General features: G+C 29.9%; 8 protein-coding genes and 2 pseudogenes across 10 annotated transcripts, besides 4 other annotated features; 4 read left to right on the forward strand and 6 right to left on the reverse strand.

Moving 5' to 3' along the window:
* Positions 1-282: 282 nt before the first annotated feature.
* Positions 283-757, reverse strand: TVAGG3_0479240 (uncharacterized protein; the record flags this gene model as incomplete). The annotated part of the gene is made up of 1 exon (XM_001301559.1): positions 339-749. One exon carries the CDS (start codon positions 747-749, stop codon positions 339-341), a length of 411 nt encoding a protein of 136 aa, XP_001301560.1.
* A 387-nt stretch (positions 758-1,144) lies between these two features.
* On the reverse strand, positions 1,145-1,709 carry TVAGG3_0479250 (uncharacterized protein; the record flags this gene model as incomplete). The annotated part of the gene is made up of 1 exon (XM_001301558.2): positions 1,230-1,697. The coding sequence occupies one exon, from the start codon at positions 1,695-1,697 to the stop codon at positions 1,230-1,232; it is 468 nt and encodes a 155-aa protein (XP_001301559.1).
* A 569-nt stretch (positions 1,710-2,278) lies between these two features.
* On the reverse strand, positions 2,279-3,629 carry TVAGG3_0479260 (uncharacterized protein; the record flags this gene model as incomplete). Its single annotated transcript, XM_001301557.1, has 1 exon — positions 3,064-3,603. The coding sequence occupies one exon, from the start codon at positions 3,601-3,603 to the stop codon at positions 3,064-3,066; it is 540 nt and encodes a 179-aa protein (XP_001301558.1).
* A 123-nt stretch (positions 3,630-3,752) lies between these two features.
* Positions 3,753-3,789: a mobile genetic element.
* Positions 3,790-4,964: 1,175 nt separating this feature from the next.
* Positions 4,965-5,002: a mobile genetic element.
* A 1,971-nt stretch (positions 5,003-6,973) lies between these two features.
* Positions 6,974-8,166: a mobile genetic element.
* A 474-nt stretch (positions 8,167-8,640) lies between these two features.
* Positions 8,641-20,700: part of a mobile genetic element that runs on past the window's edge.
* TVAGG3_0479310 (uncharacterized protein) lies at positions 8,797-9,906 on the forward strand (the record flags this gene model as incomplete). The annotated part of the gene is made up of 1 exon (XM_051235791.1): positions 8,797-9,906. The coding sequence occupies one exon, from the start codon at positions 8,797-8,799 to the stop codon at positions 9,904-9,906; it is 1,110 nt and encodes a 369-aa protein (XP_051093615.1).
* Positions 9,956-10,634, forward strand: TVAGG3_0479320 (uncharacterized protein; the record flags this gene model as incomplete). Its single annotated transcript, XM_051235792.1, has 1 exon — positions 9,956-10,634. A coding segment is annotated over one exon (679 nt), but the record flags the coding sequence as incomplete, so codon positions are not given.
* On the forward strand, positions 12,122-13,167 carry TVAGG3_0479330 (annotated as a pseudogene). The gene has a single exon. A coding segment is annotated over exon 1 (1,046 nt).
* TVAGG3_0479340 (integrase core domain containing protein family) lies at positions 13,548-15,083 on the forward strand (the record flags this gene model as incomplete). Its single annotated transcript, XM_051235793.1, has 1 exon — positions 13,548-15,083. One exon carries the CDS (start codon positions 13,548-13,550, stop codon positions 15,081-15,083), a length of 1,536 nt encoding a protein of 511 aa, XP_051093617.1.
* Positions 15,816-17,731, reverse strand: TVAGG3_0479350 (annotated as a pseudogene). The gene has a single exon. A coding segment is annotated over exon 1 (1,916 nt).
* TVAGG3_0479360 (KilA, N-terminal/APSES-type HTH, DNA-binding family) lies at positions 18,111-18,609 on the reverse strand (the record flags this gene model as incomplete). The annotated part of the gene is made up of 1 exon (XM_051235794.1): positions 18,111-18,609. A coding segment is annotated over one exon (499 nt), but the record flags the coding sequence as incomplete, so codon positions are not given.
* Positions 19,068-20,058, reverse strand: TVAGG3_0479370 (keratin-associated protein family; the record flags this gene model as incomplete). Its single annotated transcript, XM_051235795.1, has 1 exon — positions 19,068-20,058. A coding segment is annotated over one exon (991 nt), but the record flags the coding sequence as incomplete, so codon positions are not given.

Genomic DNA, 20,700 nt, shown 5'->3' on the forward strand with positions numbered 1-20,700 from the left:
TAGTATTCCCATGTAATACGAAATATTTTTATCATCTGAATATGCGAAATATTCTCATTGTGATGAGATCTGCAACTACTCATCAAATTCGCATAAAATCAATGTATGAGAGTAAACAACATGTAAATACCAATTACTTCCGATACTTTTCGATACAATTATTTAGATTTGTATCTAGTCTTTATATGATGATAATAATGTTTCAAAAACAAAGTTACTGTTAATATCCCCATGAAGTTTTAAATATGAAACAAATATTTCATCTAATATAGAAGTAAACATTTATTCTTTATAAGAATTTAACAAATTTCAAATACAAACGTAATTAACAGGGAAGTCTATTTTATCATATCAAGTATTGAGTTAAGAGATTGGAGTAATTGTGCTAATTTGTTCTTTCGTTGTTCCCATTCTTTATAATCATAATAGTGATCATCTTTCGTGCTGTATTGAGATGTATTGCCATCTGACTCAATTATATCAAGATATTTTTGTGCATCTTCAATAATTTTTGTATAATCGTTAAATATATTAATTACATTATCATGTTCATCAAGAGTTGAAACGCATTTATCATAAATTTCTTTTTTCTCGTCCAATACTTTTACTTTTGCAGATAATTCTTCGCTTTCTTTCTTAAGTTTATTAAATTTTGCTACTAATTCATCTATTTCTATGTCAATGTTCCTACCAAGTTGATTAACTTGCTGAGCAGGACTGAGTTTGGGATGTGAAACACCCAAAGACATTTTTGAACGATAGACTATTTTTTTGGACACAAATAAAAATGAACAAAACTAGCATGAAATCGAGAGTGATTGTATGATAATTATATTTTGAGAAAATTTTCATCACTTGACTCCTGATTTAGGAATGAATGGAAGAAATGGACAATAATTCGACCCTCAATCAATATAATTTTTTATTCAATCCATATTTTCTAAGGAATCGCTTTGAATCATAACTTTTACAAATGGCAATGAATTTCAAGTTCAGACAAGCATTTGGGTAATTCTGAAATCAACATAGTTATTTAATCGACCTCAAAATTCATAAAGAATCATAAGTCAGGCTTAAACTGAAAGTAATTCGTTAACGTATCATTGATTCCCTTGGAATTTCGAACTTTAAAAAATAAATAATAAAATATTAAGCATTTAAGTCCCTAATTATCAATTTTTATCCAAGTGGTAATAAACGTCATTAATAAGTATAAAAATTTGGTTAATTTATTCTTCCTTCTGGCCACGACGTGGGTTAGAGCGGCAGCCAGCTGGTCTTGGCTTGACGGCCTTATCCATCTTTCCCTTTCTGCCACGGCGGGACTTCTTCTTTGGTTCATCGTCGTCATCATCGAATCCCTCTTCATCATCCTCATCACCATCCTCATCGGCATCAGCGTCCTCATCGGCGTCATCGTCTTCATCGTCTGAGCCAAGCTTTGAGGTAGCACGCTTCATCTCTTGCTCCTTGAAGATCTTTGTGTTGTCTCTTGTCTTAACGAGGAGTCTATCTGTGCCCTCAAGCTCCTTGACGTCCTTGCGGTCCTCATCGGATCTAACAGTATATTTGGTGCCTTCGATAGCGATGATTGTGACTTCTGAGAGGTCATGGCCGTTCTCATCCTTAAGATAGATACGATCGCGGACCTTGAATTCGTGATCAGCAACAACTTCAAACTTTGGTGTGCTTGCCATATGAAATTGGATAACGGTTTAGCTCAAAAATTGTGATTGATACGATAATTTGGCGCCAAAATAATATTACATGAGCATGTAAGTTAACGGATTATTATTTCAATTAGCAAAGCATGTCCTGATATTAATATCTTTATTTTGCCATAAAAACTCGGGGTTTGATTGAGAAAAATTAAAATGTGATTGGTTATTAGTCAAATACATCGAATATTTGAATTCTAACAAATGAGCTAATAGAACTTTTACAGTCATGGTTTCCACTCAACTAGATTCCTGGTAACGATTTCTGATGCTCTATCAAAACTAGTTAATACTTAAGGAGTCTATTGTTACTTGAGACACTGCTACCAATCAATCTATTATCTTTCATATTGACGGAGAAAATAGTAAGATGTGTATAATCAAGCGTAAAACATCAAATGTGAATGTATTAAATGTATTCTGAACGAAATATTGCATATCGTAAATTATATATTTGAATCAGATTAAACCAAAACTAATTAAAAAAAGATTTCATCAATATAATTCTAAAATCTAAGAAAAGACTTATATGAAATATTTTCTGCAATAAATAAGGACCTAATTCACTTAAAACAATGAAAATAAGTTTCCATATTATTTTAAAGGAAGTAAAAATATTATTATTTATTTGATTATAGATCATCCAAATTGATGAATTCTGGATTCTCATTAAATCTTATCAGATTCAATAGAATCACAAGTATAAATATTCCCATCAATAATGGGACCGATGTATGCTCATTTTGAAGCGGGCTCATTCTCATATTCAATAATATGTTAGGCTATCGAATATACATTCTGCATTGCTAAGTGCAATCCTTTCAAAAAAAAAATCTACTCATGACAAATCAAAAAGATCCTATTGAGGTCTAACAATGAAGAGCTTGGCAATATCTTCCCCTAGTACAACACAGCAATAGTATTATTGTTTGTCTCATTCGAAATTAGTATAGAACAAGAATAGGGAAAGATGCGTGCCTAAAAAGGCGTAATTGAAGCTGCATTTGTGGTAAATCGTAATCACACTTGAAAGTAAATGTAAAGAAATGATATGATTTGAAGTTAAAAGTTAAAAATCATATAATATTATTATGTTCATCTTATGAAGCTCCAATTTTTATGCATATTTTGTAAAGTGAAGAAAATTGAATTCATGAAGAGCAAATAAACATTGGATCCAAAAATGAATGATAGGAAAATGAATTAAAAAAAAATGAAATTGGGTCAAAGTTTGAATTACCATCAGCAAACTGAAATGAAAAGTAATATAAACCCTTCCCCATATACCATGATTAAATTATTATTGATTAAATTTTCGTGGAGTTATTGAGAAAAATGGGTTCTGTTACCATAAGTTCGGGAGAGCTGTAGTTGATATGCATCTGGTGATGGGGATTTTTGTGGGTTCCTTGGGTTGAATTTTTGCTGGGCAAGAAAGAACTATACCTGTAAATTTCCCAGCTTGTTGAATCTTTCTCATCATTCTTAAGTCATTAATCTTACAAATTTCTTCACGAAATTCATTATCTGCAGCAGATTTTGCAATTAATGCTGATCTGCCACCGGCATTATTCATTTTTGCAACACTAACAATGTTTTGTATCTCTGATTTGTTGGGCTGCATGCTATTGGATGGATCAAAGAAATAAATATAGTCTTCGTTTCTAATTCCATACAAAGAGAGAGTTGAATTCTTATCGAGTAAGATCCCATTAAAAATGTATTGCGGTATGAATGCCTCATTTTTGAAGATATAATCAAAGATTGAAATGGTTGAAGTCTTTGTAACAACTATTGTCCTGATTTGCATGTTCATATTGCACAAGTATAATACAATCTTTAAAGATGTATCATACTGTGCCATCTTGTCTATTGAGACAAACATGCTTTCTTAAATAAAGTGAATTGAAGAAACATTGACTTGAAGATTTTCATAAAATTCTATTCAATTTTGTTTGATAAAATATTAAATGTTATAATGAATGCTGACTAGTTGAAATCTTACATTATGAGTGACGTATATAGAATGTTATGTAATAAACAGAAATTCATCAAAAGTGACAGCTCTCAATTTTTTGACATTTGTAAATTCTAAATTGAATGAGAAAAATGAAATAATACTAAGCATAATACAATATTCTAGATTTAATTATAATTAGGAAAAAGTGAGTTTTGTGAGTACTTTTCATAGGCATATAGAATGAAATCTTCTGAAAAATAATATCACATAAACTCATATTATTTTCTAATATATAACTATTTTATATAAAAATCAAATTCAATGATCTTAAAAGCGAAGGATAAACCCCAAAAATTACGAATATAATGAGTGGGAATATAATGCTTATCTATCATAAAAACATATGAAATATCAATTTTTGCTTTACGCCTAATTTTTGACGACAATTAGCAAAAAATGTTAAATGTTAACACTCAGTCCATTTGAATATGAAAAATAAAATTGACTTTGATTAAATGTTTTTATTTATCATGCAATTCTTCTTGCGACCAAAGATTTGAATAAAAGTTCAAAAAATAAGATAGCTTAAAAAATAATATACGGTAGTGTTTACTAATAGATGAATAGTATATAAATTCTATTAAAATGGATTTGATCCAAAAAAATATAAAACCAAAAATAATTGTTATAATTTAAATGAAGAAGTAATTTAAAACGATTTTATTTATGATCAAATTTTATATATTTTTTTGGATCAAATCCATTTTAATAGAATTTATATACTATTCATCTATTAGTAAACACTACCGTATATTATTTTTTAAGCTATCTTTTTTTGAACTTTTATTCAAATCTTTGGTCGCAAGAAGAATTGCATGATAAATAAAAACATTTAATCAAAGTCAATTTTATTTTTCATATTCAAATGGACTGAGTGTTAACATTTAACATTTTTTGCTAATTGTCGTCAAAAATTAGGCGTAAAGCAAAAATTGATATTTCATATGTTTTTATGATAGATAAGCATTATATTCCCACTCATTATATTCGTAATTTTTGGGGTTTATCCTTCGCTTTTAAGATCATTGAATTTGATTTTTATATAAAATAGTTATATATTAGAAAATAATATGAGTTTATGTGATATTATTTTTCAGAAGATTTTGTGTTCTTCTTCAAAATTTTATTTTTTATTAAAAAGAATCTTTACAAAATATACATTTACTTTAATTAATATTTAAAAACGTGCTCTATCAAAAGTTCCAAAAATTCAATATTTTAGCTTTTCTGAGGTGTCACTTTTGATGAATTTCTGTTTACAACAGTTATTAAGAAATCCGGCTCTGAGGACTGTAAGCGAGGCCCTGGTCTCGGCTAAGGCCAGAACATGTGATTCTATGTCTTTCAGGGCTGAATTTTGATGAGAACATCCATCACATGGACATTCCTCTCAAAATTCGGCCCTGAGGATTGCATTTCAGGTGTTGGCCTTTACCAAAGCCATATCTTCGTATTTAATGCTTTTCAGGGCCGAGTTTCCGCTGAGAAGTGTCTGCGATCTGGACAATCTCAGGGAACTCGGCTCTGAAGGATATTAGCGAAGCTCTGGTCTCGGTTGGAGCCAGAGCCTGTAATTTGATGTCTTTCAGGGCCGAGTTCTTGCGAAACCGTCTATCATTAGGACGATCATCGCAAAACTCGGTCCTGAGGATTGATCTTGCATGCTCTGGCTTCAGGAAAGGACAGAGCTTCGTAGTGACGTTCTCTCGGGACTGGATTCCTCTCCGGCCGCCCCGAATCAGGGCGGTCTTTGAGAAAACCGGCCCCGAGGAATGTTTGCGAAGCTCTGGCCTTTCCTGAGGCCAGGGCTTGTGATTTTCGTTCAGAGCCAAGTTCCTCTGGGAACATTCCTAATGAGGACGACCGTCGAGGAACTTGGCTCTGAGGTGATGAATTGTGAGCACTGGCATTGATGAAGGCCAGAGTTTTTAAACGAATGTTTTGACTGGATGAGTCTATGATCAGTAAGCCCATCCCATCAAAACATTCGTTTAAAAATTGAATTAAAAATTATCGTAATCATTGAAATTTAAAAAAAATTAAATGAATAATATTATTATATAATAAGAATGGAATAAAATAAATACAAAATTGAATAAAAATTTCCAAAAAAAATTCGAAATTTTGAAAAATAAGACAAAAAATAACAAATTTGATAAGAAAATTAAGGATTAGAGAAATTTTAGAAAGATAAAGTATGATTATTTATATTTGAAAGTGAAAAATGAGTAGATTTAAAAAGTTTTAAATAAAATAGGGTATTTATAATTTATTAAAGTGCTATATATTCAAGAAAGGAGTTTACAAATGCAGGGTAAAGGAACAATACCCTGCATTTGTAAACTCCTTTCTTGAATTTAAATCTCGATGTGACATTCTATAGAAAAAGTGCTATATATTCAAGAAAGGAGTTTACAAATGCAGGGTAAAGGAACAATATCCTGCATTTGTAAACTCCTTTCTTAAATTTAAATTCAATGAATCTCATTCAAATGAAAAAGTGCGTTATTTTCCAGCTATGCATATACATGTGCAGTGTATCAGTGATATACACTGCATCTATAAGGGAAGAACTGGAAAAGCATATACTACGAATCAATTATTTTTTAAACAACAATTTTATTGTGTATAATGATGTTGTTCTATTGATTACATATACAATAATCAAAGATAAGCACTAAGACATTTCAAAAACACAACTTCAAAATTTGGTGAATATATTGCTGATAGAGATTATGTCGAATATCATTTAATTACATTGAATATGAGAGTTAACAAACTATAGTATCATGTGAAGTTACGTATCTTCTGTTATTTTGTATTTTAGGTTATAATCAAATGTGATTATAACCTTCAAAATAATAAAATTCCTCCAAATTCTCATAGATTATCGCATTATGCCTATATTTTAATGCTGTAATATCAGCATTGGTTATTAGCTCTGTTTTATATCCTCCAACATGCATTTGTTTAATTTGGAAAAAAATTGAGAGGACTAGTTTAAAATTTTTTCACTTTTGAATTTATACTCTAAAAATCAAGAACAAAAATACAATTTTAACTAAGGGTTTCGTTTTGCTAAAATTGTCACTTTTATAGCATATTTGTTTTTGGATGTTTTGCGAAACCAAAAAACGTACATATTTGTTTTTTTAGCGAAATTGCGTATTGTACGTTTTTTTCGCAAAACGAAACCCTTATTTTAACATCAAAAAATGAAAAATGGAAAAATTTTGAGTGGGGGACAAACTCGCCCATTGTCACTTTTTCATTAACCTTAAACTTGTAATTTTCATTATTTTTAATTAACCTTATTTCTTTCCCAATTCCTGATTTATTTTATTCACTTACTATTAAAAGTCACATTTTAATAAAATATAATAATTTATTTATAGCATTTTTTACTATACTGTAATAAAAAATTAATTATAATAAATTAAATGTTTATTAAATCAAATGTTTTCTTTGCAATAATATTTTTAATGTTGAGTAAACAATGTTGGGATCAAGTGTATCATTTTTCAGACCTTTCTGAACAGCTTCAAGCATACTGATGCATTCGACTTTTTTAAATTGTGTCATTTCTTCGAAATCTCTTGTGACTTTTTGATAACTTTAACACTTCTCTCTGAATCCAGACCTTTAATTTGCAACTTAATCAGGAATGAAGGAACAACACTGGAATATAATCGATGACAAGTTCATCGAGTCGAAGATTTGTTGTACACCACTTGTATGTGCCGGATACCATTGTGTCAAATTTTTCTGAAATTAACTTTAAAAGTACTAAGTAAGATCATGAGATATAGCAATATATGTTTAAACCAACTTATATTTTGGTTGTACACCACTTGTATGTGCCGGATACCATTGTGTCAAATTTTTTCTGAAATTAACTTTAAAAGTACTAAGTAAGATCATGAGATATAGCAATATATGTTTAAACTAACTTATATTTTGGTTGTACACCACTTGTATGTGCCGGATACCATTGTGTCAAATTTTTTCTAAATTAACTTTAAAAGTACTAAGTAAGATCATGAGATATAGCAATATATGTTTAAACTAACTTATATTTTGGTTGTACACCACTTGTATGTGCCGGATACCATTGTGTCAAATTTTTTCTGAAATTAACTTTAAAAAGTACTAAGTAAGATCATGAGATATAGCAATATATGTTTAAACTAACTTATATTTTGGTTGTACACCACTTGTATGTGCCGGATACCATTGTGTCAAATTTTTTCTGAAATTAACTTTAAAAGTACTAAGTAAGATCATTTATTTTTGCATAATATAATGCCAATATGGTTTCTTTTGATTTTATTTCATTTATAAGCAAATCAGATTTACCCAAAAACTCCACTCCATAAGCGTTCATTTGCTAAATTAAAAAGTGACAATGGGCTAGTCTGTCCCTTTCTCGTTTTTTTAGCGAAATTGCGTATTGTACGTTTTTTTCGCAAAACGAAACCCTTATTTTAACATCAAAAAATGAAAAATGGAAAAATTTTGGAATTATAATGATGTTTTATAATTGATTTAAATGAGAACTTTTGCATTCTGGTATCAAAACCAAGAGCAAATTTTCAATTATATAGTAGTAGGATATGAAGGGTTTTGTGACTTTTTTGTAAACGTAAGAATTCATACAATATCGAGCGATTTTAGTAGGATATGAAGGGTTGTGTGACTTTTTGTTACATCTATATATATATAGACGATGCATTAAAATATATTTAAAAAGGAAGACTGTGAATTATTAAACGCTAATGAATATGAAACCAATAAATCAAAATTGAAATATAAATATATTGGAAGAGATGAAAGATGCAAAGATAAAGATAAAGTTTATACAGTTTCATATAATGAATGGAAAACCAATAAGATAAGAAAACATTTAGGAGATTATGGGAAATGTTCTGAATTCTTTAAATCTAGTATGTACGAGAGAGTAAAAGAAATTAGAAATAATTATTTTCATGAATAAAAAATAAATTATTTTAAAATTAATGTCTTACATTTTTTAATGATTTATTTTTTATTTTGTATGAAATGAGTGTCAAGACTAACGACGTTAAAAAATTAGGATTCACAAACGAGGAAATAAAGGATATATTAGAGGAGGTAGGTTATGAAGTTGATAAATATTATTTAAGAAATTGTAAAAAATTCGCGGAGTTATTAAATGATTTAGATTATGATGGAAAAATGAATAAAGATGATGTTATAAATTTCTTATATCCCACATCTGAAGAAGAAAAACCTAAAGAACCTGATGTTTTCCCTGAATATTATGAAGAACGGATTAAAGATGATGATGAATACAATGAAATTGAAAGACTGAAAAAAATAAGAGATGAAATAGATGAAAAAATTAAGGAATTAAGAGAAGTTGAAAAATATAATGAAAATGAAGTAGAGGGTTTAATGAATATCCCAGCTTCAGAATCAGAAGTACAGAAATCTCATGAAGAAAGATATAAAAATTATGTCTCAGAATCAACACAAAATTTATTAGATGGTGAAATAGACGAAACACTTTCAGAAGAAGGTACTAAATTTATTCGTAAACATAAGTTACAATTTATTGATAATGAAGAATACCCCTGTATCCTACTTTCACCACCTTTAGATTCCGAAAAATTCAAAAAAGCTCTTAAAAACGTGACATATGCAACTAATACGATTAAGAAAGAAGATCATGATATTTACACAAATTATTATTTAAATAAATGCACGGGTGTTGATAAAGTTTTTGATTTATTAGATAAAATATCAAAAGAAACCATTGGAACCTATAAAATTTTGTGTGATTGTGGTTTCATTATTGAAGATACCAATAATGTTTCATATGAAAGAACAGCACCGAAGGAAGACGAAGTGGAAAGGTCTATACCATTCGTTATTAAGAATATAAAAGATATGAAAACGTATAAGCATTATATTTATTCATTTATTTCAGAAAAAATGGAAGCAACCCATAAAACATCTTCTCATCATTTTATAGCTATTCATACATTCCTTTTCAAAGTTGTGAAATTAAATAAGACAGGAATTAGATTTAATGTATCAGGGTACGCATTCTTGAGTAAATTAAAATGTATTCGTCACGTCGCAGATGATAAAAATTTATGTGTTCTTAATTCATTTTATGGGCTTTAAAAAATAAACTTTATTTTTATTTATTTTTTAATTTTTTATTCTTACATAAATGAACAAAAACGGAACAGCTAAAATGAATGATAATCAAATTAGAGCAGAAGGTAGAAGGTTATTTAAACGCTTCTATAACATTCCTGATGGTGCTAATCCTAAAACTCGTAGAAGCTATTTAAATGAAGCAATAGATGCATATGAAGGGTTTGACATTTCATCAGAAAGTGAGAGATTAGCGAGAATGTTAAATGTTAATATTGATTTCTATTATTGTGATCCTCAACCAGAAGACGTGGACATAAATAAGGTAGACTTTCCATTAGTGGAATCAATAATGATAGATCCAGAATTTGAAACAGTAAATATTTTATTAACACAGAGTCCATGTGGAAAACTTCACGCTGACAGAATAACAGACGTTGAAGCACTCACCGGCTATAAAGTTTGTCCATATTGTAAAGAAGAAGTTTATTCTATCCGTGATGATCCAGAAAGGAAAAACCAAAGAAGATTTTTAAAGCATTGTGAGAAATGTAAAGAAAATAATGGAAGATTAATTCAAGACGTTCAGTTGCAAAAGACACAGCAACCATATGCACCACATATTACGAAACAGAAGATATATCAGTGGTTATTAGCTCACAATTTGCAGAAATATTATAAACCGACAAGATATTATATTACTTTTGACTTCGAAACATTAGAGACTAAAGAAGAATTACAACTTTCTGAGTGTGCAACTTTGAATGCTTACTTAAAACCATTCATGGTATCATCAACGGTTAAATTAAACGATAAAACATATACGAGGAATTTTTGCTTAACTTCGAGTGATTCTTTTATTTCTGATTGGATTGAGTTTTTATTTTCAACCTGTTCATTAGTTGCTAAATCAAATATTGAACAATACAATGAATTAATGAAGTCGCAAACGGTGGGGACTTTGTCTCATACATTAAATGAAAAACAGAAGGAAGCATTTAAAGAACTTCTAGATGAGGAATTCAATAAAGTGAATATCATAGGTTTTAATTCGGGAAAGTTTGATTTAAATTTAATTCTTCGTGATTTAAACACTGCAAAATGGAAAATAAAATCAATGCTGGGTTCATCTTCACAATTTAAGCAAATCATTGTAAAGAAAACAAACGTTCCATATGAATTGAGATTTATTGACATCAGAAATTATATAGCGGGTGGGACATTAGACCAATTCACTCAAGATTTCGGAAACAATAAATCACGTGTTAAATCCTTTTTCCCTTATCAATTCATCACATGGGAGAATTACGAAGAAGAATTATATAAAGAGGAACCATTCACGAAAGATTCATTTTATTCAGCATTAACCCAAGAAACTATATCAGATAGTGATTATCAAATATATCTCAATGATGCTAAAAATTTTAAGCATAGATTAGAATATTTTATTCATTATTGCAATAAAGATGTTGAAATTATGATTGACCCAATCGATAAAATTATTGAAGAAACATTTGTTTATAAAATTGATATGCTTCATAATCTTTCTTTATCATCGAATGCTTCAATGATTCGTTACGCTTTAGCATATAAAGACTTTAATCCTAATGAAAAATATCCTGAGGAAGAGATAGAATTAAGTTTTGAATTAACGAAAAAGTATTGGAAATATAAAATTGAATCATATAAGAAACAAGATGAAAAAGCAGAAAGGGATACTAAAAATAATATTTCAATGGATGATTTTCAATACTATCACGATTTAATCCTTTCATCTAAATGCAAAATGTGTGGTAAAGCGTTTACATATGCAAATAAACCAACATTAGATAGAATAGATAATGAAAAACCACATACTAAAGAAAATTGTCAGTTAATGTGTTGTTATTGCAATGTCGTAAAATCAAATAAAGATGAAGACATTCAACGTTTAAGAATCAATTTAAGAAATCACGCATTAAAAAATAATTTACCAATGACTTTAGATTCAGTTGAAGCTTATCACATTCTCCGTAATGGAATTACTGGTGGTCTATCAAATGTTCAACATCGTGTTAATCTTAAAGGAATCACGCACATTAATAAACTTTCATATAGTCCAGAAACTAAAACTGTATCAAATGAGGACACTTCCAACATCATGACTCATTTCGTTGGTGTCGATTTTAATTCATTATATCCTTCATCATTTTCATCTAATCCTCATGATTTCATTCAATATACTGACCATAAAATGTATATGCCGGGAAGATTGAATGGTGTTATCATTTGTGATACAGCAACAAAGAAAGCAAAAGCACTGGGAATAATTAAGAAGAAAAATACTTTATTCGTGGCTGAAGTAAAGGGTCACATTGATGAAAAATACATTAATGATTACATAAACTTTTTACCGATAATAAGAAACTTAGATATTATCACAGATGAAAAAACAATTGGCAGTTTTATGTATAATTACATGAAATCAAACAATCTACCGGTTGACCAGAAACAGAGGAAATTAACTCAGTTAGCATCAACACACAACCAATATCAACCATTTTCTTCTTATTATCTTTGGTATCTAATAGACAGATTTCATTTTATCATTGATGACATTCAATCAATTTTAACATTTACTAAAAACACTTGTTTTAATGAATTTGCGAACGAATTTATGAACGAAAGACAAAAGGCTGAATTAGAAGGAAATAAAGGAAAAAGTTTATTTTGCAAGATTTCGCTTAATGGATCATATGGTTACGATGCAATGAATACACAAAATTACGCAAAGACTAAAATAATGAATGCACAGAAGGCACGCGTTGCATGTATGTCAAATAAGTTTAAAAACATAAGAGAAATAGGAGAGGATACGTATCAAGTGATGCTCAAAGATAGATTTTATAGATGTGATACATGTTTACAAGAGGCATTCTTCACTTTAGATAATGCTAAATACTGGTATTTGGTTTTCATTTATGATTTTATGTATAAATGCATGAATGTTAATCGTTTTCATTTCATTGAAGGTGATACTGATTCATCTTATTGGGCAATCGCTGGCGACCCAAATCTTCCTAACACTCAAGCATTTCAAGCAATTGTTACCGATAAACAATTTTATGAAAAACATTTTCAAATTCGCACCATTTGATTTCTTCTGTTTTGATGTGAAATTTAAACCTAAATTAAAGAATAAAGCTGAAGAAAAAGCACATGAGAAGAAGTTATTGGGTTTAGCAATTGAGAAACAAGGTGATAACATGGTTGCTTTATGCCCTAAGTGTTATACATCATTCAACGGTTCAATTGATGGAAGTGATTTTAAAAAGATTGCACAAAAAATGAAAGGTGTTAGTTTACGACAAAATAAACAATTAACACCTAAAATTATTTGGATATAATAAATGATAAAGTGATATTTTGATGGTCAGAATATTAATTTACAACTTAAAAACGGGTCAATGACTCGCTTAACAATCGGTAAGACTGCATTAACAGGAGCACACACTAAGGCTGTATGTTGTGAAAATGGATGTTGTATGCCATTTATTTAATACAATTTAAAATTTTATTTTTAATAAAATACCACAGAAGAGACAAAAGGAACCGTTAATGATGGTTTTGATACTATGATTCAAAGAGGCGGGCACCCTTAAAACACTTATTTTATTTTTATATAAATGAATAGCGCAGATTTAAAAAATTTAATTTATGATTTAGTACTTAATCAAAATTTTCTTACTTATTATGAATTAAAAGCATATCTCCAAAAACATAATAACACTATAACGGGTGATGATATGGATTATTATTATCCATATTATAAAAATGAAATTTTGAAATATCATGATAAAATAATTTCTAAAATTAAAGACAAAATTAAAAATAATGAATATACAAAGGAAAAAACTAAATCACAACTTAAACAATTGAAAGATTTCAAAAATAAAGTATTAACAGAAGAAGATATTGATGAATTATATAAATTATATAATCATGAGCTGCAAAAAACAAAGGAACAAAAACAAAAGGTGCAAAACGCCCAGGTCCTTCAGACCATAAATGAAGCACAAGCTTTAATTTATGATTCATTAGTTAAACCATATTCAGCCCGACTTTTAAATGAAGATCAACTTTTGGAATTCATCCTTCAACATAAACTCGAAGCGGGAAAGTATATCAAACCTTTATATACAGCATATTTAAAACAAATGAATAGAATACATCCAGAATTAATGAAGGGGGGAATGAAATCCAAAATCAAAGCAGATAAAATTAAACCACTTGCAACACCAAAACCTCCAACAACAGTACCTCCAACGACAGTACCTCCTCCTCCTTCAGTTAATCCTTCATCATTCACTTTATTATATCCATTTCAAACATTAAAGAAGCAAAAAGATTTTAAAAAGGATTTCAAGATATTAAATAAACCAATTGACCCGAAAATTCAACCGTTAAAGAAAAAATTTAGTCGCCCTTCATTTGCTCCATATCCATATTCATACGAAATCGATCATCTGGAATATTCAAAAGGAAACGTTACTTATTTATTCGCCATTAACATTAACACTAGATATTTATATTGCATTCCGGTGAAAGGGAAAACAGAACAGGAAACAAGAAGAGCTATACAATACTTACTAGATCATGAAAGAGTAGATAATATCAGGGGTGATGGTGATAAAGGATTTCAGGCAGCTATGGCTCATTATTTCCCACAAATTAATTTTTTCTTTTCGTCCTCTCCATATACGTTTCATAATAAAATAGTTGATGCGGTAATGAGAACTCTTAGAGATGCGTTAGGGGTTAACGGTCAGATATACTGGGATGGAAATCATGACTCCATCATACAACAGTTAGTATATTATTACAATAATACATGGCATAGAACTATAAACATGAAACCAGTGGAAATGAAAAATGATATTTCAAAAGAATGGGAATATATTAGAAAGCAAATGGAAAGGTTGAATGATGTTAAACGTGAACAAATTAATTCGGGGCTCATGAATTTTAAACAAGGGGATAAAGTTTTGATTCATCTCGATTATGGAAAAACTGATAAATCAATGACAAAAAGAAGACGAAGATTTGACACAATAGCTGAATTTGTTAGATATATTAACGGCAATGCATTAGTTGAAGTTGACAATAAATTAATAGAAATTCCGATTTATTTTATTACTCCATTATATTTAAATAATATTTAATTTTTTTATTTCGTAAGAAATGAGTGACAACAAAGCAGCCAAGAGTCCAGACAATGAATATAAAAAGAAACTAAACAGAATTAAATCAAAAATATGCTATTACAAAAAGAAGCCGCAATGCGGTGGGGCTGAAAACGATAAAGAGAGGAAAGAAATAATCGAAAAATTAGAAACTTACCGTTCAATCATTAAACTGAGTGAAGCAAAAATAAAAGAATTTAATAGAATAAATAAATTGATTGGAAGTGATGAATTTAATAAAGATGAATTTTTAAACTCAATCCAAATTTAATTTTTATTCCTCTTCCCGAACCCTTCTAGGTTCTTCTCGGTTTTCGTTCTTGCATCATTTTTATCATTTCCTCCCTTGTTATGATTCGTGGTAAATTTTGAGCTTGTGGGGTATCCATTTATATAAAATTTTGTTATCAGTTATTTTATCGTTAATGGTTTCAGGTTATTCAATAATTAATTATTTTTGAATAACTGAAGGTGTCACTACGTCACCATGTCACCAGGTTAATTAACTTCTCTGAAAAAATGAGACAACATGACATTTTGACATCACAGCAGGATTAAGGAGGAAGGCACTTATGAAGCATTTTTGAATAACTGAAGGTGTCACTACGTCACCATGTGTCACCAGGTTAATTAACTTCTCTGAAAAAATGAGACAACATGACATTTTGACATCACAGCAGGATTAATGCAAAAATAAATTCAAATCATACTTTATAAAGCTTCATTTACAGGTATTTCATCGTCAGTAAATGAATCCTCATTATCGTTTGGTTCAACCTGTTTATATAATCCTTTCATTTCTTCTTTCAAAACATAACACCATGTTTGTTTACCATCTATTCTTCTCTGTTTCCTTTCACATTTATCTTTAATGCTCATTTGAAAGTTTTTGTCTTTCATGTCTGATGGTTTGCAGAATAGAGCATTTTTACACGTCATACCTGCACACAATTCATCATAATGTGTATTTATCCATTCATCTAAAGGATTTGTTGATAATTCAATTAAATCTTGTTTGGCTTCAGTCATCGGTATGATTCGTACGTTAAATGATGAAAGGTCATATTGCATAAAATACGTCAGTAAATTATCATAAAATTCCTTTGTGCATGAATTCATCAAATTCTTGAAGTAATCAAATTGACCCTTAAATTTACCATTAACTCTTAAAACTACGTATCTTCTGTCTCCAACTTCAATTTTGACAGGGTAAACGTTATTAGTTACGAAAATGAAGTTTGCAACGTTCTGAGCAGTTCTTCTGGGTTGATTCTTTTCATTAATTCTTATCTCATTATCCGTTATAATTGATTTCAAAGCGTTGAAGTTTGCGAGTCTGTCTTCACCTACATTCTTGAGTTCATTAAGTACAAGAAACATTTTATTCTCAACTACTGAGTTGAAATTACCCGTTAGCTCACCTATTTCGGTAATGTTTTTACATGAATAACCAGCGAGAAGTTCAGAAATAATGTCTGTAAATCTGTTTTTACCTGTTCCCTGAAGTCCTTTCAAAATAATTGCTGTTTCATTCTTGATTCCAGGATATTGAATCATTGATGCAATCCAGCCAAGAATTATTTATACACTTCATCATTATTATCACAAATGGCTTCTTTAATGAAATTCATAAACATCTCAATTTTTGAGTAATCTGGTTTTTCAAGAATGTTGTATTTATAACCTTGAAACGTTGAGAAAACATCTGGGAATCAGATTTAAAGCAAACACCCTTAACGGTTAATGAGATAATTGATTAGTAGTACATCCCATGCTGTTATTGTTTTACCTTCTTCTTATAAATAATTTAATCATTTTAAGTGACTCTTTCATGTTTGATTGAAGAACGAATATATTTGATTCATTTTTCGTATTTATAGTCCTTTTGAAATGAAGTATTTGTTTCCACAATCTACAAAACGGATTACACGTGATAAATCCTCAATTACTTCAGAACTGTTTTTATACTGATGATTTCAGCCTTGCGTCTAATATCTGTTATCAAAAACGAGTCACCAAGTTTTATATCAAATGTTATTTTGGCTTACGTAATAAAGGTAAAACGTATTCATCATAATATTCTTTTTGATATAGCTTTAGAATCTTCACCAAAACAAATGGAGAAGTCATTAAATGTGCATATCTACTACGTGCTTTTTCAAATTACTTTTTGCATTTTCAGTTAAGCTGCAGAAGTTATAACGTTATCGTATGCTTCATAATTAAATGATTAGGTAACGAATTAATTGCTTGAAACAGTGTGAATAATGTAACTTCTTTTTCTAAATTCATGTTTCCACCGTCATTATGTACTTCAAAATCACTGATGCCATCAACTATGCTCTGGCAAGTTTATCGTCAATGTTTACATCTTTGTTTTCATTCATTAGTCCTTATTTCTTCGTTCTTCTGTTCAACTCTTACCTTAATATTCAAATCATTTAATATATCATTCACTTTATAGTTAATTGAATCGTAACTTCCACGAATGAATGAGTATGTATTGATTGTTCTGTTGCATTCTTGCGAACTCTTGAATCAGCCATAACCACTAAAGAACGCTTTGAATCATCCATAGAAGTCATGATATCGATATCATAATCATTGCAGGAATAGCATTTAATCATTCTGTTCGAAACTGCATAGAAAAATTAGTGTTGCAATAAATGTGAAACCTCCTGAAGCGGTTTTTAACGATAACATCTTTATCCGAAAGTTTTGATAAAATATCTTTTCTAACTGTTTCTTTAAGTTCATCATTGTATGATTTATTGATATCAACATCTATAATCGTTAAATTTGATATTTTATTTGCTAATAAAGCTGTACCAGTTTTCCTTCCTCTTCCTCCATCGTGTTTGAGGTAGTTATGTAAATCAATCTTGTTTTCACCAATTCTTTCGTTGAGGGTTTTAGTTTCTGCCACAACTAATTCCCTCAACTAAAACCCTTGTTCCCATTGGTCTAGTTTGTATGGAGAATCTCTATAACCATAACATATCTCACGTTCATGTTCTAATTGTTTTTCGCACATTTTTCTAACTTCTTCTTCAAACAAATGTTTAGCATTCTCTACTGTATCTTCGAGTTCTTCTTCATCTAATTTCTCATGAACTTTCTTGTCTATGGAGTCCATAATATCTTTGACATAAAATGCATACTTTACAGAGCACCATTCAGCAACAAAATGAACGAGGTCAGGATGTATGTAAATACCTTTGAATTCATTTATAACACCCTTAGTAAGCTCATAAAATGCTTGTTTTGAGGTCGAGCCACTTTTGGCTTGACCGTATTCGTTCATCCAAAACTCAAGAATTTCCTGCATTTTAGTACTATTGAGAAATCTGTTTAAATGGTTTAACCTTCCCGCTTCTCTTGCCATCTTTGTTGCATTAATGTAACCATCCTTGTCTCTACGTAAGACTTCAATACCATTATAAGTGCCTTTTGTGAATGTTTCGCCATTAGATTTGTTCTTGAATGTTTTTGCTTCGACTGACATTTCTGTTCTTACATACAAAATAAAAAAATAATTTTAAAACTAACTTTATTTTTGGACTGCATCATATTTCCAGGACTGTTGTCTAAATGTCATGTTGTCTCATTTTTTCAGAGAAGTTAAATAACCTGGTGACATGGTGACGTAGTGACACCTTCAGTTCTTCAAAAATAATTAATTATTGAATAACCTGAAACCATTAACGTAAACATTAACGATAAAATTTATTTCCAGGACTGTTGTCTAAATGTCATGTTGTCTCATTTTTTCAGAGAAGTTAAATAACCTGGTGACATGGTGACGTAGTGACACCTTCAGTTCTTCAAAAATAATTCATAAATGCCTTCCTCCTTTCATACCTGTTGTCAAAATGTCATGTTGTTCGCTCTTTTGGAGCCCAGGACTTTAAGCAGCTCTGAACCATGCAAATACAGTCACAAATGGTGGCATGTAATCTTTACCCAAGCCTGTTGGATTTGTTGTGAAAGTATGGACATGATTTCCTCCTGGTTCAGTTTGTCGAAAAGTCTTTTTTGTTGAATCGTTATAAGCTGGAGATAAAACATCATAACCGGCTTCATAGTCTGAGTTGTATAATGGGTGGTCTCTTAATGAGTGTCTATGGTCGCCAGAAAAGTTTGTAGTTCCTGTATGAGTGTGTGGTGGAAGGTTTGCTTCTTTAATTTTCTTCGAACCTCCTGTTTGCTTTGAATATCTAGCACAGTATAAGAATTTATCTACAATCTGCTTCCACGTACCAAAACCTAAAACTGTTGCTGGATTTGTTGAATTCATTGACGTATAAATAGAACCAACAGGATATAATGTTTGAAGTATTTCATTTTTCATGCTTGTAATCACATCATTTACTTCCGACTTCTTTGCATAATTTTCATCTACATAAGTTTTATCTGCTTTAAGGTCTAAACATCCTGAAACCCATCCTGTATCAGCTTTAATTTTAAAAGTCTCCGATGTCCATTCATGATACCATTCAACCTTTTCTTTAATTTCATTATCTTTTTCATCAACATAAACCAAATTTGCCTTCTTATTTAATTCACTATCCACATATTCCTTATCCACCTTCTTCATTATGTCGTTTAGGAAACCTTCTATGAATTCCTCATTTAAATTAAATCTTCCAATCTTCAAAACTTTAGGAAATGCATTTAATGCGTAATATCTCTGTTCTTCTGGTGGAATTGATGTTATATCATCCGTTATTCCTTTAATTTTTGAATTCATAAATAAAATTTCTTTTATATTTGATATCACTGCACCACCTTTGCAAACGAATTCGAAATGGTCATTTTTCAATACTATCTCCAAATCTCCATATTTCAACCTTTGCGTTTGTTCTGCCGTCTTTGAATTATATGCATATATGGCGTATGTAATGGTCTGAAGGACCTGGGCGCTTTGCGCCTTAAGTTGCTGTTGTTTAATCATTTATTACGATTTAAAAATAAATATTTAATCCGTTATCTCATCAGCTATTTTCTCTATTTGAAATTGCCATAATATTTCATTCATAAATTCTAAATCACAATCAAATAGGTCAGTTATTCTAAATTTAATATTTGATAAATCTTTTGAATGAAGAATAAATGAATTCCCGGATAATTGAAACGGATATGATAAAGAAAATGTGTTTAAGTTGATGGATAAAATGTTTTGTATTGATGGGTAAGAGTTAGGGTCTAATGTTTGGTGTGAAAATCTCATTGGGGTATTAACTTTATCACATTTGATTAAAATGAAATTGGAACCAGTGTCAGAATACAAAACATCCCCAACATCTTTTTCAAAATTTAATATCCCCAACAATGAACGAAGATGAGGAGTACAAAATTTAATTTTCAGCGGGAATTTAATAAGGTTATTTATTTCATCAAGTTTAAAAAGTTTATCGGGTTTTGATTTAAAATTTTCTTCATACCATACGATAAATGATTCATTTAAATAACTTAAAATCATGTTAATATCCCATTTCGCTATCACATTATTTATATACATATCATACGTTTTTTTCAAGGTCATCTTAATAAATGATATATAATCTGAAGGGTCTAAAAGAATGGGATTAAATTT

The sequence above is a fragment of the Trichomonas vaginalis genome, chromosome II, assembly GCF_026262505.1.
Source record: "Trichomonas vaginalis G3 chromosome II, whole genome shotgun sequence".
Lineage (NCBI taxonomy): Eukaryota > Parabasalia > Trichomonadida > Trichomonadidae > Trichomonas > Trichomonas vaginalis.